Source organism: Pithys albifrons, chromosome Z (assembly GCF_047495875.1).
Source record: "Pithys albifrons albifrons isolate INPA30051 chromosome Z, PitAlb_v1, whole genome shotgun sequence".
Classification (NCBI taxonomy): domain Eukaryota; kingdom Metazoa; phylum Chordata; class Aves; order Passeriformes; family Thamnophilidae; genus Pithys; species Pithys albifrons.
In genome coordinates, this window is record NC_092497.1 from 23,542,974 (window position 1) to 23,558,674 (window position 15,701).

The following is a 15,701-nucleotide window of genomic DNA, read 5'->3' on the forward strand; positions in this document are numbered from 1 at the left end:
TCTCACACTTTCTGTGAAGGAAAACCAGATACTACTACAGGTATTTTTTGTATCATATCAGTACATAATCATTGCTGTGATTTTTAGTGTAATGAGAGCAAGATTTGCCATTTCTCTTGCAACTTCATTTTTATCAAGAGTTGTATTATGAAGATTTCACAAACAGTGTAGGAATATTTGTGGTCCATATGGGCTTTCATGAAAGACAAGTGACTTGGCAAGCAAGTACCAATTTTGCTAACCATTTCAGTGAACTCTGGCATCTCTAGAATATTACAGCTCTAAAAGTTTGGAGTGTAAATCAAACTATTGTTTTACTGAAACGGAAAACCTGCCAGCACACTTACTATTTCAGGGTTTTAATTTTGTTTTTGTTTAAAGTGAGGTGTTGGTCTTTAAAAACTGATCTTTCTCATATGAGCCCTGCGGATAAAGAGGGAGAAGACAGCCTAATCAAAACCAAACATAGTAATTGTCCTCTCCTGCTGTAGTCTCTGGTGTTTATCTCTATGCTTGAATGATTGCTTGAGGCCCTTATAAAGGGAAATGGATATGCTTTTTGTCTGCTTGCAATATGTTGTGCAGGGTTTCGTGTCAGGATTTGGGAATATAGTGTGCAATGATGTTGAACTGCTTTATTACTAATGCACTTTAAATGAACCTGGATACCCTAGGGCTTTGGTATCTTAAAATTGTTAAAATAACAGCTTTCATGATACTGATTAAATTAATCAAAGTCATTCTGACGTCTGAAAGTTTTTTGTATTCTTCAGGGATTTTCTTTTTAAATTGTTTTAAAGAAACCACTGCAGTTAGAGAACTAATTCCTAGAGTTGTTTCAAGTGCTCAGCAATCAGATATTGGTAATTGCCTTGGTCTTGTAATTACCTACCTTTTCTTCATGCACTTCACTTTTGGGAGTTTTTAAGTTTCTTTAATGCTTAAGTGGTTTGCTGTTCTGGTTTGAAAGTACAGGAATCACAATATCACTATAAACGAAAGGAAGCAGTGAGGCACAAGAAGACCTTTCTTTAAAATGGGTGAGCTGACATGTCCTTGGTTGGGATTTACTGCTATTCTCACACATCCTCTCCCAGATTTCTGTTTTAGTCTTGATGTTTCCAGAAAAATATTCCTGGCCCATAGGGGAGAAATCGATTTGGATGCCTGTCATTTAAAAAAATACTTGATCTTTAAGTACTTAATCTTCAATATCACTAGGCATTGTCTTCTTTTATTCTTTCTTCAGTTTTGTTGCTTTTAATATGCCCATAAGTGCTAGCTTAACAATGGGTATCAGTCCATTGAGAAGTAGTTCAGGAAGGTATTTTTAATTTATTTACAGTTCACTCTGTCTTTAAAAAATGCTCAACTTCAAAAATACTTTAAATGGGTGTATGTAAAGCAAGAAACATGAGTCTTAGCTTGCAAATTTGGAGAATATTCCTATGCTGATGCATGTTGCTCACTCCAAATGTTAGAAAAGTGAATTGTATTTTTTATGTTACTTTCCCTTTGCTGTTAAAAACACAATATTATCAAGCCGTAGAGCATAAGCAATATTAATGATGAAAACAAAAATAAAAGTTTAATTGGTTTATATAAAACAGGATAGTTCAATTCCTGCAGGGCTGAATACTAATAGAGATAAATAGATAGGGGTTTTATATCTGGGAATAGATCCCAAATAAATTAGTTTATTGGGCTTTACAAGAGGGAATAATGTTATGCAGAACATATGAGAAGAAATAAAATCTCTAGTGTTACAATATATTGGATGAGATTTGCAAAACTGGAAGGATTAGAGTTACTGAGAACCTACTGCCTTGAACTGGCTAAGGTAAATTACAAAACTCTTTATACAGGAATATGAGAAAAATTGAGAATGATGTACAGGGTCTTTCCAGAGGGAAATCAACACAAGGGAAGAGAAGGTTGGAAACTTGCAGAGGTGAGATAGAAAGTGAAATTATTTTCTACACAGCTTCAGGGAAACTGGAGCCCATTTTTTTTTCCCTGAGTCGCGATGTTTTATTCTCAATGTTTTTGAGAATAAATCTACTATTGCTTCCTCTTGAAAATTGCTAGGGAGCCACTGATATTAAATAAAGTTTGGCCAATAAAAGAAATGAATACTGCTTCCTGGAGACATCATGCTTCTATATTTTGGAAAATAAACTTGAATATAATTGTTGCAAAAGTATTGCTTTCCTTAATCTTCAGTCCTGAGGAGAGGAAGGAAGACCTTTGCAAAAAGAGAGAATGAGTTTAGAATGAAAAGAGTATATTGCATGTGGCCTACTATTAGTCTAGCAAATCTGCTTTAATAGTTCTTGTGAAGTGCTAGCAGTACTGCTTAGTAGAGAAAAAGAAGGAAAAATAGTATTTCATAGCTGTGCCTGCTAAATGTAAGCATTCATGAGATAGAACAACTTTAGAGTAAAAGAATTTGAAAGTAGTTCATGACCAATTAGTCTTTTAATTTAAAAGGTCACGTTCACAAAGGTTTATTCAGTTTTGGGTAGCATAACCACTTACACACACAATAATCAGTGTTTGCCTTTTTCTCTTCTGGTGCTTCTGCCTCATAACTCCTCTTCTGCTCTAGATGGCCCCTTTCCTGCATGCACACATGCCCATAACAATGCTTGACACATCCTTTACATGGGAAGTAAAGTGGACCTTTAAAAGTTCTGCTTGTGCCACGGACAGTGTAAAACACAGTCCTCGCGCAGCTTGTTCAATGCAGAGTAAGCCCTGATGCAAAGCTAAGTTGTAGCTCCTTGTTTCATAGTCCTAGGTCAGATACAGAGGAGAACAGAGGATTGCTCTAGAAGGTTGCTGGTGCCCTCTGGGTGCAGGGCAATGGAAGGTGTTCTGGGCAGAATTGAGAGCAATCTGTGGCTGCGAGAATCAGCTCTGTTATTCTTGGGACAATAGACATCTGTGTGTACACATGTAGTAGATGCTTCTTGCTGTAGCCTTAGATTGCCTTCCTAAGGATTCCTAATGGTGCACACACTGGGACTTTAAAACTTGTTTCTAACCAGGAGAAAAGATGTTTAATTAAAAAGCTGCTTTTCTGTGGTGGCTGGTTTTCTTGATCTTCGCAAACTTCAAAGGACTATCTGTAGTCAGAAGGTTTTTGGCTTAAATTGTCTACAGATTTTAGTTTGCTGTGTTCAGGATGCTTAAATAGAATCCATGGCACAAAGTAATGTGAAAGGATGAGAAATTAAATGAGCTTAAACTATGGAGAGGGTTAACCTGACAAATCACTGGGACAAGCAAAACAAATTGCCCTTGCTTTCATGTCCCATCCCTGCTCCTCACTTTGCACAGTGGTGGGTGGTGCAGCTTTGTTCCCTCTTCTCAGTGGCTCTGATGCAGGATTTGGAGATTGCTATCTCTCTTTCTACTTCTAAAAGATACGAGAACACATTGGGATAAGTTTGTATTTTGTAGAGTGCTGCAGCTGGCTCAGTTGTCTCTATACTGTAATGATAAGCTCTGCTGTTACATATGAAGAAAAAAATTACTATTTGTTACCTATAGTTTGAACTTCTTATCTTGCCTCCTGTTATCTCGCCTTTAACTGCCTGGAAACAAACTTCCTGCTGGCCTAATTGTGTCTAATTGTGGTAGGGCTGTTATCTGCTAACCTTAAATTGATTTTATACAAATACTGGTATCTTAGTTTGAGGGAAACCAAAATATTTACCAATACCAGAGGAGAGGATTCCTCCTCAATAATCACGTCACCCTTTATTAAATTAAAAAAACCCAACCCTTTTAATTAGAAAATGTATATAAGGATAACTGTTCTTAACTACTATATATATAGTGTGTATATATATATAGTGTAAATGTACGTATAAACAGACCAGAGCAAACTACTCCCCCAGCACCAAAAAAACAAACCCCAAAAACTGTAAGCTCCACCTGGTACAGTTACATTTATGGACAGTGTCAGTGTCACACCTGGGCTGGCTGTGAGGTGAATTCTCAGTCTTTTCCCAGCAAGGCAGAGACAAGGGGGTGAACGACTCACGTGGTGCAGGATGGAGCCTTTCCTGTGGGGTAAGAGCAGACTCTCTCTCCCCCTCTCTCTCTCTCTCTCTCTCTTTCTCTCTCCCTCTCTCTCTCTCTCTCTCTCTTTCTGTCTGTCTCTGTCTCTGTCTCTGTCTCTGTCTCTGTCTCTCTATCCTTTTGTACAAAATAAGGAAATGCTGGGGGTTCAGAGTGGTGGTAATTCCCAGAAATCTCCTTGCAGTCCAAGTTGGTCCCCAGGAAAAAGGTCTGCAGCGTGTCCCAAAGCAGCTGTGACCCTCCTCCCTCTAGCTCAGGGTACCCAGAGATGGAGAGGGGAAGGTGAAGAGCAGAGCCAGAAGGAGCTCTCACCAGCTCAGCAAACAGTGGCTCTCCCCCAGCAGCTGCCAAAAATGAGGTGAAGCCAGCACACAGGTAAAGCCTCTCCTCCTCCTAGGTGCATTGAGTCTATTTTTTCACCTCTGCCCCACCATTCAGTTGGAATCTGGAGCCATCGACCACTCCTTTGTTCTCAGTCCCAGCACTTCAACTCTCAAAAATTTTGTGTTGGTAGGGTGAGAAAAATTCCCTGAAGGAACCTTTGACAACTGGTAACATAGCACATATAAATTTCATTTTATAGGATCTTTAATCCAAGAATCCTAAAGCACTTTATATTAATGAATTTAATTAATGATCCAGAGATCACATATTTTCTACGGATCATGAAGAGCTAAAAATGAAGAAATTGTACAATTTATATATTTTTCTTAATATTCTTGCTTTTATCAGCTTTCTACCTCTGACTCGTCTGTCATCCAGATATGCTCAGCAATTGTTATTCCCATATAATTCATCTATGGTTGATCTGAAATGAATTTGGGGATTCTCAGTCTGTTTTTTGCATCAGAGATTCATCACTCTGCTAACACTAATTAGCAGAAAGATCAACAGCTTTATAAGCCATGAAGAACAAGCTGTTCTCTTATCCATGGATTGGCATGGGCTGGCAGGACTTGGAAATGAAGGTTTTCCCTGTTCATACAGGGAAGCAGTTGCTATAGCAGACTTTTCATAAACATTGTCAGGATAAGTTTTCATTGATATTATTGAAAATGAAGATTAGCTAATCCATTAAGCCTTACAGTGTCAAATACATGATACAACTTGGTGAGTGGGGAAATTGATCATAAAATCACATGACTTGTACCTTGAAAGCTCTCTGGGCATGGAACCTTACCATTACATACAACTGCTTGTCATAATTGTGATGTGATCAGTTTACCAGCAATATTTAAAAGAGATTATTTCTATTAATGATTGCCAGTTGGTGTAGATAAGAAGAAGTGTTCCATATTTCCTGTTTACATAATCAAAATTTCTTTCTGTCATGGTACTAAATGATTATACATGTGTCACCCCATGTGCCCTGTAATGTCACAGCTGTCTCTGGGGATAGAGCTTGGTGGACTCTGTTGGCCTGTCCCAGGTGCCAGAAACTGAGGTGCTGTAGGATTTGGGGGAGGAATGAGTGCCAGTGACAAAGGTCTATCAGATGTGCCTTTTTGCAAGAAATTTTACTCCCTGCTTTTTATTCCCCTTGTATATCAGAGCAGAAGTATATTTCGAAATTGCTTTCACTGTGATGCATGACAGGACTGGCTGTACTCAGTTTTAGAAAGCCTTTCCCGCTGCTGCTCTCTGAGGGCTCTCCTGCAGCAGAGGAGGGAGAGTAACAGCCCAGTACTGCTGCTGACACCACTTGGTTCCTGGGTACAGAGGGGAAAGTTTCAGCAGCCAGGTGTGCATGATCACAAGCACAATATGCTTCATTCAGTAGCGCTGCCTATCCAGAGCATATCTGGGAGTCTTCACTTCCTTCCTCAAAGGTTTCCTTATTCTGGAATCAATTGAAAGAGATAGAAACAATCTCTTCTATAATTACATATCTGAGGAAATGTGATGTGGATTGGTTTTTTTGTTTGTTTAGGCTTTCTGTTTGCTGGTTTTTTGTTTGTTTTTGGTTTTTTAGGCATTCTGTGCACAGCTGTCTTCTACAGATAAAGTAGATATATTTTGCTATGAAATATGCATTTTAAGATGGTTCTTGGTGCACTGATGGTTAAGATGATGTTAAGTTGTATTTGTCATTGTCAGTTACCTTCATAATTTAAGGCTTCAATCAGCCTGCATAGTTGAGTCGATTTTTACTTCCCTATGTGTCTAGCAAGATAATTTCCATATTCTTTGACATGTCTGGGTTCTGCATCATGTAATAGTCAGAGCTGAGAACAGAAGATATTGTATTCCTGTCTCATTATTTTGCTTTTAACTCCTCAATTGCTGCTTAATCGTGCTTGTATCATCACAACATGAGAAGCCGATTGTTGCTGAGATCAAAGCAAACTGTACCAGTAGACTGCCTAATTAGCAGATATGTTTGCAAGCTGCCTGTTTTGAAGAAGGGAGAAGTAGAGTTTAACCCTCTTTGGGACACTTATAAAAGCAGCTGGAAAGTTGTTAGGAGTCATTTATCATAGTGGAAAAATAAAAAGTGGAAAAAATAATCTGCATATTATATTTCTGAAGTTTGAGTTTCAGGTCTTGAAGAAATACCCTTAGAGCTGTTGAATTAGTTGGCTCAAGTATGGTTAGCTGTGTAACTGTAGAAGCACAGATGAAAGAACTTCCCCGAATTTAGTTAAATGCTTGGATTTAATTGGCTGATTAACTAAATCTGAGCTCTGTGAGGCTGGAGTCCTATTGTTGCTAGTACCTGAGGTTGTTAGTACAAACTGACTACACGTATTTATAGTTAAATTATAATTTCACATCAAGAACACGATCTTTACTCCTAGAGGCTTAAGTCTTATTGTTTTTTCCCTGTGGTGGCTCTCTAGTGGGTGTTGTAAAGCAAATAATCTGACACCATACTTGCTTTCTCCAAGTTAGTTGGTTTAACATGAGTTGAGTGTGCAGATTGAGAAGTGTTTGAGAAGAGGGAAAAAACACTTCTATGCTTATTAATCCTTAGAATGAAGATTGAAGACTTCAGTGGAGAAGTTCATATATGTTTTCCAGTGAAAACAGGAGCAGGCTTTTCTATGAGGAAGCTCTGCCTTTTGAAAAATGGCTATAAGAATAAAGTGACATAATTTCTTTAGTTATGTGGCGTAACAACAGGTACATAAAACAAAAATGGGGGTCATGGTGGGGTCTGTAGAGAAAGTATCATGCTGACACATGAATTCATGCTTGTCTTTCTTAATGTCAACTAGGAATTGCTGGGCATTTTCCTCAGTGCAATGGAAGATGTTTGTTTCTTATAAATTTTATTGAGCAAGTACCAAAAAGCAAGTACTGAGATGGTGCAGAGGTGAGAGTCAAGAGTATTGGCAACTATCTGAGGTAGTTGTTCATGTAATGTTTGAACTGAGCAACAGTGAATTTTTTGAGTTCCTCAAAATTAGAGCATATGTATTGCAGGCACAGCTTTGCTGCAAGTGGGCCAGTATTTAGAGTTGCAGATAAGAGTTGTCTCTGAGCTCTTAGTGTGCAGGATTCTTGTTTTTGTAAAATTGACTGTATATCAGAAGGAATTCTGTCTAGTTATCACTTAGATGTAGTTAATTTGCTTTTCATATCATCGTGTGTCTAGTGTGAACTTTAAATCTCTGTTTTTTTCTACTTTTATCAGAATTTCAGAACTGGACCTTCATATTGTTCTAGAACAGGTGTAAACTCGAAAAAGGGCTGAAAGTGGAGCAGTAATATCTGTGTCTAGGGTTATGTTCTAGAATTGACCAGTAGTTTACAAGTTTTGGAGCTACATGAGAGAAGTATGGGAAATGAACCTATTTGTTGGTATGATAAAGAAAAGGAAGCAGATGAATGTTCCATTTCTTAGTTCACTGATAAGTATCAGCAACTCATTTTTTTGCTGAGTTGCATTTCAGTAGAGTTGGGAGGTAGGGAAATAACAATGTAAATGGTAACTTCAAGCTGTAGGGTGTTTTTATTATGTAGTTATTGGTGCCACTGTTTGCCTAACAGTGCTATTGCTTTAGGTGTTTTTGATATAGAAAACTAGAAAAATATCTCAAGCAAACAAACAAAACTGAAAACCCCATAACCATTCTTACCCTCCAAATTTAATTAAAACTAGGGAGATTTGCTGGGCATCCCAGGTGCCTTTCAAATATTTTATTGCTGTTATAGTACTTCAATAATAGATTGCAAACAGTTATAGTAGAAATGTAACTGCAGTGAGTATCTGTTAACAAGGAACTCTGAGTAATTTCCTTATCAGCAAAACTCTTTCTTGTGTTTTAAGTGATTTTCAGTGAGAGAATTTTGTTCCAAGCATGAAAATGATATTTGTTTTTGGGATGAAAGCTAACTGTTTGTTACTACTTACTCTCAGTAATTGACTTATTAACAGTCTTGATTCTGAATCCCTTTGTAGTTAATGGAGGCTTGATTTTCTTTATATATATATATATAAATATATATATATGTATGTGTGTATAGATATATATATATATATGTATTTTTGGATAATATTGCATCTTACTAATTTGTGGTACAAAACTGGATGTGCCCTTTCCCAGTTCTAGTTCTGCCAATATTGATGAAATTTTAAGATAGATCTTTTGCTGCTTTTTTTCATTTTTTAAAGTTCATAACCTCACCCCATATTTTTGCCTTTGGTGGGCCACATTTATTTCATGCACGGCCAGACAAAGACACATAGAATATCCAGAATTGTAAGGAATCCACAAGGATCATTCAGTCCAACTCCTCACCCTACACAGAACACCCCCAGGAATCATATCATGTGCATTAGAATGCCACTTCTTTGTCTAATTTTAGAGTGAAACCAAGATACAGCATTTTAGGAGATTTTGTAGTACATCAAACAGTGAAAAAACTATTGTGAGTGTAATAGGATTTTTTACAAAGGCTTCTTGTATAGTAACAAAAGAAATTGTAATTGAGTCTGTTGTAACTGTAGGCTAACCTGAGTAATATTATATTTAAGGGACATAGTGGTTGAAAGAAGAATTTCACTCCTGCATTGGCATGTGTAGCTAAGTAATATGCAAAACATGCTCATTTTCTCTTAAGTTCTGGGCAATAAATGAGGCACTAATAAAATGGTAACCCTTTTTTGTTTCATGCTGGCAGTCATTTGGAATTTAAGTAGTCTGATGCAGCCATAACAGAATAAGGGAAAATATTGAAAAGTTTCCTAGTGATGACTTTAAATTCACTCTTCTCTTACCTTCCAGTTACAGCTCATGGGAATTATGGGCTTTACTTTTGTAAAGGCAAAAACTTATTTGGATGCTAAAAGATTTTCTCAATCATATGCAATTGTTTAATTATCAGAGCGCTGAACATTTGAGACAAAGTTATTTTTAAATTTTAACTGAAAATGAAAGATTTCTAGGTATTAGATTTAAGCTCATTTAGAAATTCTCAGCCATTCTATTGGAATACGTATTTGAGAGGGAGAGAGGAAGGAGAGTAATATCTCAGCAGCAGGAGAGGTTTTTGTATTTAGACTAAAGCAAAGCCCACCTTTTGTGACTGAGGTTTGAGGAAGCATGTGTAGGTTTTAGTCTCTTTTGGCCTTATACATTAAGGCGTACAACTAATGTGGACACACTGAATGCAGCAGAAGTAAGAAGTAACAAAGATTCCATTTGGACCTTCTACAAATATCTGTTAGAAAGGGAGCTAGACGTATGAGAGGGAAGTTGGGAGGAAGAGGACACTAAACTGCAGTGATGTATTAGCTGTGTCCACCAACGAAGGGGTAATACTGTTAAATAATGCTAAGTTATTACCGTTATGTAATCAACTTAAGTCACTTTTCATCAAAATGCATTTTGATAAATGTTCTGCACTAACAAAGATTGCCTTCACAATATGAGAGGAGATGGCATTGGCTACAGTGTTAGAAATTTAGGCTGTCTTGGTAGTCTCAGACACAGAAAGGGTGATAGAGCACCAGCAAAACCTCTGACGAGGAAGCAGGGGAGGAAGCCAAAGACTTTTTTGAGGACAGCAGTAGGGGACCTGTATGAATAGATTACTCATCTGTATCAATACCTCATGAAAGTAATATGAAAATTACTACCAGTGTAGTAAAGGGCTGGATGTTGGCAGTGTTATGTGCTGTCTATAGGCCAAAATACTGAATTAAGATGGAAGGGATGAGGTGAAGTTGAAGCCTTCCTCTCTGTCCCTCCAAGTCAGTTCACTCTAAAAGGAAAGCTCCTTGGAACATTAATCTTGAAGGCAGAAATGCATGCAGTGTGAAAATCAAAAATCAAGTTTTTTGTGTAATACTGAAATTTAAATCAGTTAACAGCAAGGCAAGTGTGGATTCATGTAAATTGAAGGAGTTATTAAAAACTGTAAAGGGGGAAAATGCATACAAATATGAATGAAACTGTAGTAGAAAAAGTGTAGGAGTACTATAATGGCAAGAGAAAGGAGGAATGAATAGTCTGAAGGGATTATTCCTTTTTGTTTGGAGTCTAGGGAGAGTTGCTGACTAACTCACTGAGGGTAGAGACTGCTTTATTGTGTGGTAGTTTAATGCAGTAGTACCCTAATCCCTTAGGGAAGCCAATTGAATTTTGCAAGAAGTTTTTTTTCTGTAGAAAATATTGGTGTTCCATTTGCTTTGAAAATGAAAAATCATTTTCATTGCAGTTCTGTGAAGTATATCCAACTTTTCTTTTTTTTTTTTAAGAAGCACAGTATTAAAAGTACCATTGTTATTGCCCAGATATTTTGTTGCAGTTGGTTGTTCTCCTCGTGGTAACTCTCTGCATAAAGAGTAGCATTATTCCTAGATAAGAGATCTGTCTGTTACCATCTTTTTGTCTAAGCCATGGATATTTTTCCTTCTATAAAAAATATGTTTATTATATGGCATTTCTGTGCTTAAAATAAGCCTGTGTACTACAAAAAGAAGAACTGGAGTTCTAGACAGTCTACTTGCCTTAAGTTCAGTATGTTCTGGAAACTGTGGTATCTTCCAGGCTCCTGTTTGGGGTAAGGATAGGAGGAGAGGTTATTTCACACATGCTTATGATTTTATTGGCAATTTTGATTGTGTTTACTGCCTAATTAGCTTTTCAACACCCCCCCAGCATTATTTTACATATTTCTAGGTATTAATCATGCAAGAAACATAATGAAATATTAAGTAAATTCTTACAGTGCAGACACTTGACCTTGATACTGCATTAATCTACTCTGCTTTCCTGTCACTCAGGCAAAATCTTACTGTTGAAGGAAGGACTTCGGACAAGATTTTGTCATAAACTGTAGGATTGCCTCTCCTTTAGCCTCTGTACCAAGATTTCTTAGCTTTTCTTTCAGATATTTGAGCAAGATAAAAACTAAGTAAAACATGTAACTGTAAAGTACAAATAGTAAAGGTGGCTGTTAGAGATGCCCTGCACATGGTAAGGTACAGAGTGTTCTACTCTGAGTGACCTGATGTGAATAGGAATAACAGTATTAGCTGTCCATGTTTTAGATCTGGTGCACATTTAAAACAAAAAGTAAGTACAAGCATTATTAATGGTACTTATTTCTAAAGTACCTTTCTCCTTCTAGACTAAACTTATTATTTAAACCTTTTTGGCTTGGGATCCAAACTTAAACAAAACTGTGTTAATTTGTTGTCAAAATACAAATGATTGCCTTTGATTTTTTTTTCTTGGGAATCTCAGTGGGATTCGTCTGAACTGAAAATTAGTGCCATCTGGGAAAGGTCTAATGTCTGACAATGGATTTTTAGACTGGTTTTAAACCCCTATGTCCTAGTTCCAGCAAGGGACAGAGTTAAATTTTTTTTTACAGTAGTGTGCCTTAGTCCTAGCTGCTAGGAAGGCTGAGCCTGTGGGATTGCTGGAGCCCAGGAGTTCTGGGCAGCAGGGAGCTGTGCTGGGTGGGCATAGCCAAGACCCAACTGCTACTTGATACCATTTGACATCATTGCCAGGGTGTGGTGGAAAGGGACTCTTTCTCTTGATTGATGGGGAGAGCGTGGCAGGTGGAGAGTCTGTCTGCCATTGGTTTTTGTTGTCCTGGGTTTGGTGAACATTTTTGCTTGTAAACCACCCTCTCTTTGTATATTTTTGTTACTAGTACTATTGCTGTTATTGTTCCTTTTCTTACCTCATTGCTGTTTCCAGTAAATTCTTGTCTCAGTCCATGATCTCTGCCCATTCTTTTTAGTGGGAGTACTAAATTGAGAGATAGCATTCCTAACCTGTGACACCCTATGAGGAAGTGTATTGGCTAACCAAAGACTGATAATGGTCCCCAGTTTTAGAAAAACATTATTAAAAACCTCCATTTTTCCCCCTGTGAATACTCTGCTGTTTTAAGGATCAGGGAGAACTTACTGCTTTTGGAATTTTGATTCTTGTGATGATAAAATGCCCTAAGGTTATGATACAGTGCTGAAATTGAAAATTGTTTAGTATAAGTTTCCTGATGTTTTCTAGAGTGGGTTAATACAGAGTTTCTAAGGGTTTTTTGTAATGCATGTCTACTTGACAAAATAGGTATTGCTGAATGGTGATGGCTTGTTTGAAGCTGTCTTGGTGTTGCTGGAGTTCTGCAAGGCTTCTTGCAGTTTCATGGTAGTGTTTGTAGTTTGCATTCTAGCCTGAGAGATTTTTGTAATCAGGAAAACCAGCACTAGGAAATGTCTGATTTTACCCAAGAATTTGTTCTTACCATTGACTCTGAGGAGCAGAGTCTAAAAGAAGTAAAGCAAATGCATAGACCTCTTTTGAGTGGAAGGCACTAAAGAAAAAAAATACACCTGTTTAACTGGAAGGTGAGTGTTCCTAAGGAATGGGTGGCCTGAACCTTGGTAATTTCCTCTTGCTTGGGACACTGGGGAAAGATATTTTCTTGGGAATTGATTGATACCTATTAGGTAGATTATAATGAGTTTTGGAATAGAAGCAAAATAGTCTTCACAGAATAGTGCAATTGTTGTTCACATAGTAAACGTCTTATTCCTATAAGCTTCACTTTGCCCTCAGACTTGGAACCTTGTTCTTTCAAGGGATAGACAGAGGCATATTTTTATGTATGTTTTTAATTTTTATTTTTGACTAATTTTCAGAATTAAGGTTTCTTTTGCTTCAGAACCACCGTTATCTGTTGTTGCTTTATTTGTGGTTCTAGGTAGCAAAAAGGTACAGCTGTGAGAATATTGAAAAAATAATTAGACTATGAATGTGTAGCTTGTGGGAGGGTGATGTGAAGGCCTAGCAAGTGAATAGTAGGAATTCTGGTCTGATAGAATCACCTCTGATCAGGGCTGTAGTGTCTTAGGGTGGCAACAGCGTTACAGTAGACTTTGTCCATTGCATTGCCTCATCTGTGATGTCTCCTGTTTTAACTCTCTCTTTCTTACCTTGACAGGAAAGTATTTGCTTCCCTGTGCAACTGGACAGCAGCTGTGGCAACCTGTAGAAAGCTCTAATCTTGTTCGCATGCGCTACCAAACATTCGGACAGTCAGCACCTTCACTTACTGCTAGTTTGGTGAGTAATTTTTTCCAAACCTGGAAATGTATTAAAAAAATAAATTGTATCTCTATACCTTTTAGTAGGGGGGAGGGAGATCAAACCAGAATTTCTGGTAGGAGTTAAGTCTGGATTGGATTACTGGATTCCACATAAAGTCTGAGCCAAATGTTGCATTAATATAGCTGTTTGCATTTAAATTATTTCTTTCCTTAAAAAAGCATGCTTTTTAAGACAGACAGCTGCCTTCTATTGCTTTTCCTGAACATTCTTTTCTGTCAATGTCTTTCCACTTCTTCAGTACTCTGTCCTTAGGAGGACATAGGTATATGAAGCATGAGCTTAATTAAGATTTTTGATAAAACAAAAAGGGAAGAGAAAGGGGAAGAGATGCATCATACACTTGAACTTTCAGTTTTTTGTTTTCAAGCATACATTTTGCTGCTTTGTGCTTCTGTATATTAATATCTTAAGAAGTTTTGAAATTTATTGCAGGACCTCATATACTAGCCTGTACTTTTCTTTGAAGAGTTACTTTAATATTTCTTGTTGTATTAAAAAGAAAAAGAGTTATTAGCTTTTTGCCACCCCCCTTTCCTGCCTTTGGAGTGGCTGTTAAAACTTGGTTGATCCATGTCTACCTTCTAGGGAAAGCTTGTTTTTTGGTTTGTTTTGGATTTTTTTAGTGCAATATTCAGGTTGAATGCATCCATGGTCAGCCAATGCTGGACAGATAGCACCACAAGTTTTTAATGTCTTATTGATATGTAGATGGCTGTTTTCTCCATGATCTGTCTGAAATACTATTTTATTTCAAATTCAGCAAATCTTCACCTGTAAATCTAATCCTGGTTTCTGCTTAGTGGTGGTACTGTTTCTGGCTCTTTGGGACAGATATGGTTTATAGGTCTCCATGCTTAACTATAAACACTGGATTCTACTGTCATTTCTGTGCTTTGAACCCTAATATTTTTCAGGAAACTAAGTATCAACCTATGTGTGTTTTTTTAATCCAGTCTACCAAGAGAAACATTGTTCATTTTGAAGGAAGTATTTGAATTATGTATAATTGAAAAAGCAAGTAGATGAATGGTCAGAAATCAATTTAAATTGTGTCAAAACTTTACATTTTTTCCTTCTTTTCTGAATTTGTGAATAAAAAATAATGTCTTCTAAATTAACTAAACTTAAAAAGTCCTGTGTTGCTATTTGATTCTCTGATTTTGTTTGCAGGACTGTTGGGTGACATGCTGCTAGCAATACTGTGCTTCTGTTTTGGTGTGATGCTTAAACTATAGCAAGAGGAAGATGCAGTAGCATTTTGACAAAAAGTACTTTAAATGGTCATAAACCAACAGACTAATGAAAAATTCAGTGAGCCATGCTTCCCTAAGGGCCTTTCACTCATCACCTATCTATTTTTATGGCATATCTGTCTGCCACAGACTTCTTCCTTCCTGTCTCTCCACATCATTTATCTGTGCCTGACTGCAGTTTCTTTCATGCTGGGTGCAAAAGCAGGCAAGAGCTGTCTGAGCAGATCTGAACAGACTGCGCACAGGGTAAAGGTGCAGGTTCCTCAGAACCATTTATTTCCTATCTGGAACTGCTGATCAGACTTGCTTCCTAACGAGGTTAATGTTAGTGTCACCTAGGCAGAGCTCTTCTCAAGCCTGTGTTGACAAACACTTTGCTGTCAGGCTTCTGAAAGACTCTGGCGTTTGCTTAAAAGGGGCCATAAGTTAGGGAGCACTTCCCCTCCTTCCTTTTTTTGTTGTTTTTGTGTGTGTGTGTATTTTTTGTCTTGGTGCTTTGATTTGACAGAGTTGAATTTGGGAAGCATATTTTTAGATTCTTGTAAGGAAGTTTTTAATTGTATTTAGGAAAGAGTTTACCTTATGTAGAAGAATGTTCTGTAGCTGTTCACAGTCTCAGTTGAAATAATGTTAAATGAATTGTCACACTTATGTGAAAAATGACTAGCTCATTATTAGTTATTTTCCTAATAATTGAGAGACTGATCATTCTTGTTAGGTTGATACTCAGCTGATGGGGACCTGACTGAGCAGTGATTATGTGCCCATATAGACAAGAATG

At 37.3% G+C, this 15,701-nt stretch overlaps 1 protein-coding gene across 2 annotated transcripts in view; it reads left to right on the forward strand.

Moving 5' to 3' along the window:
• The window catches only part of MAST4 (microtubule associated serine/threonine kinase family member 4), a 301,151-nt gene that overhangs the window by 60,964 nt on the left and 224,486 nt on the right, over window positions 1-15,701 (forward strand). For both annotated transcript variants that reach the window (XM_071581454.1, XM_071581455.1), the window contains exon 3: window positions 13,501-13,622. In XM_071581454.1, coding sequence (XP_071437555.1) covers window positions 13,501-13,622 — 122 coding nt within the window. The remainder of the gene's footprint in view (window positions 1-13,500; window positions 13,623-15,701) is intronic.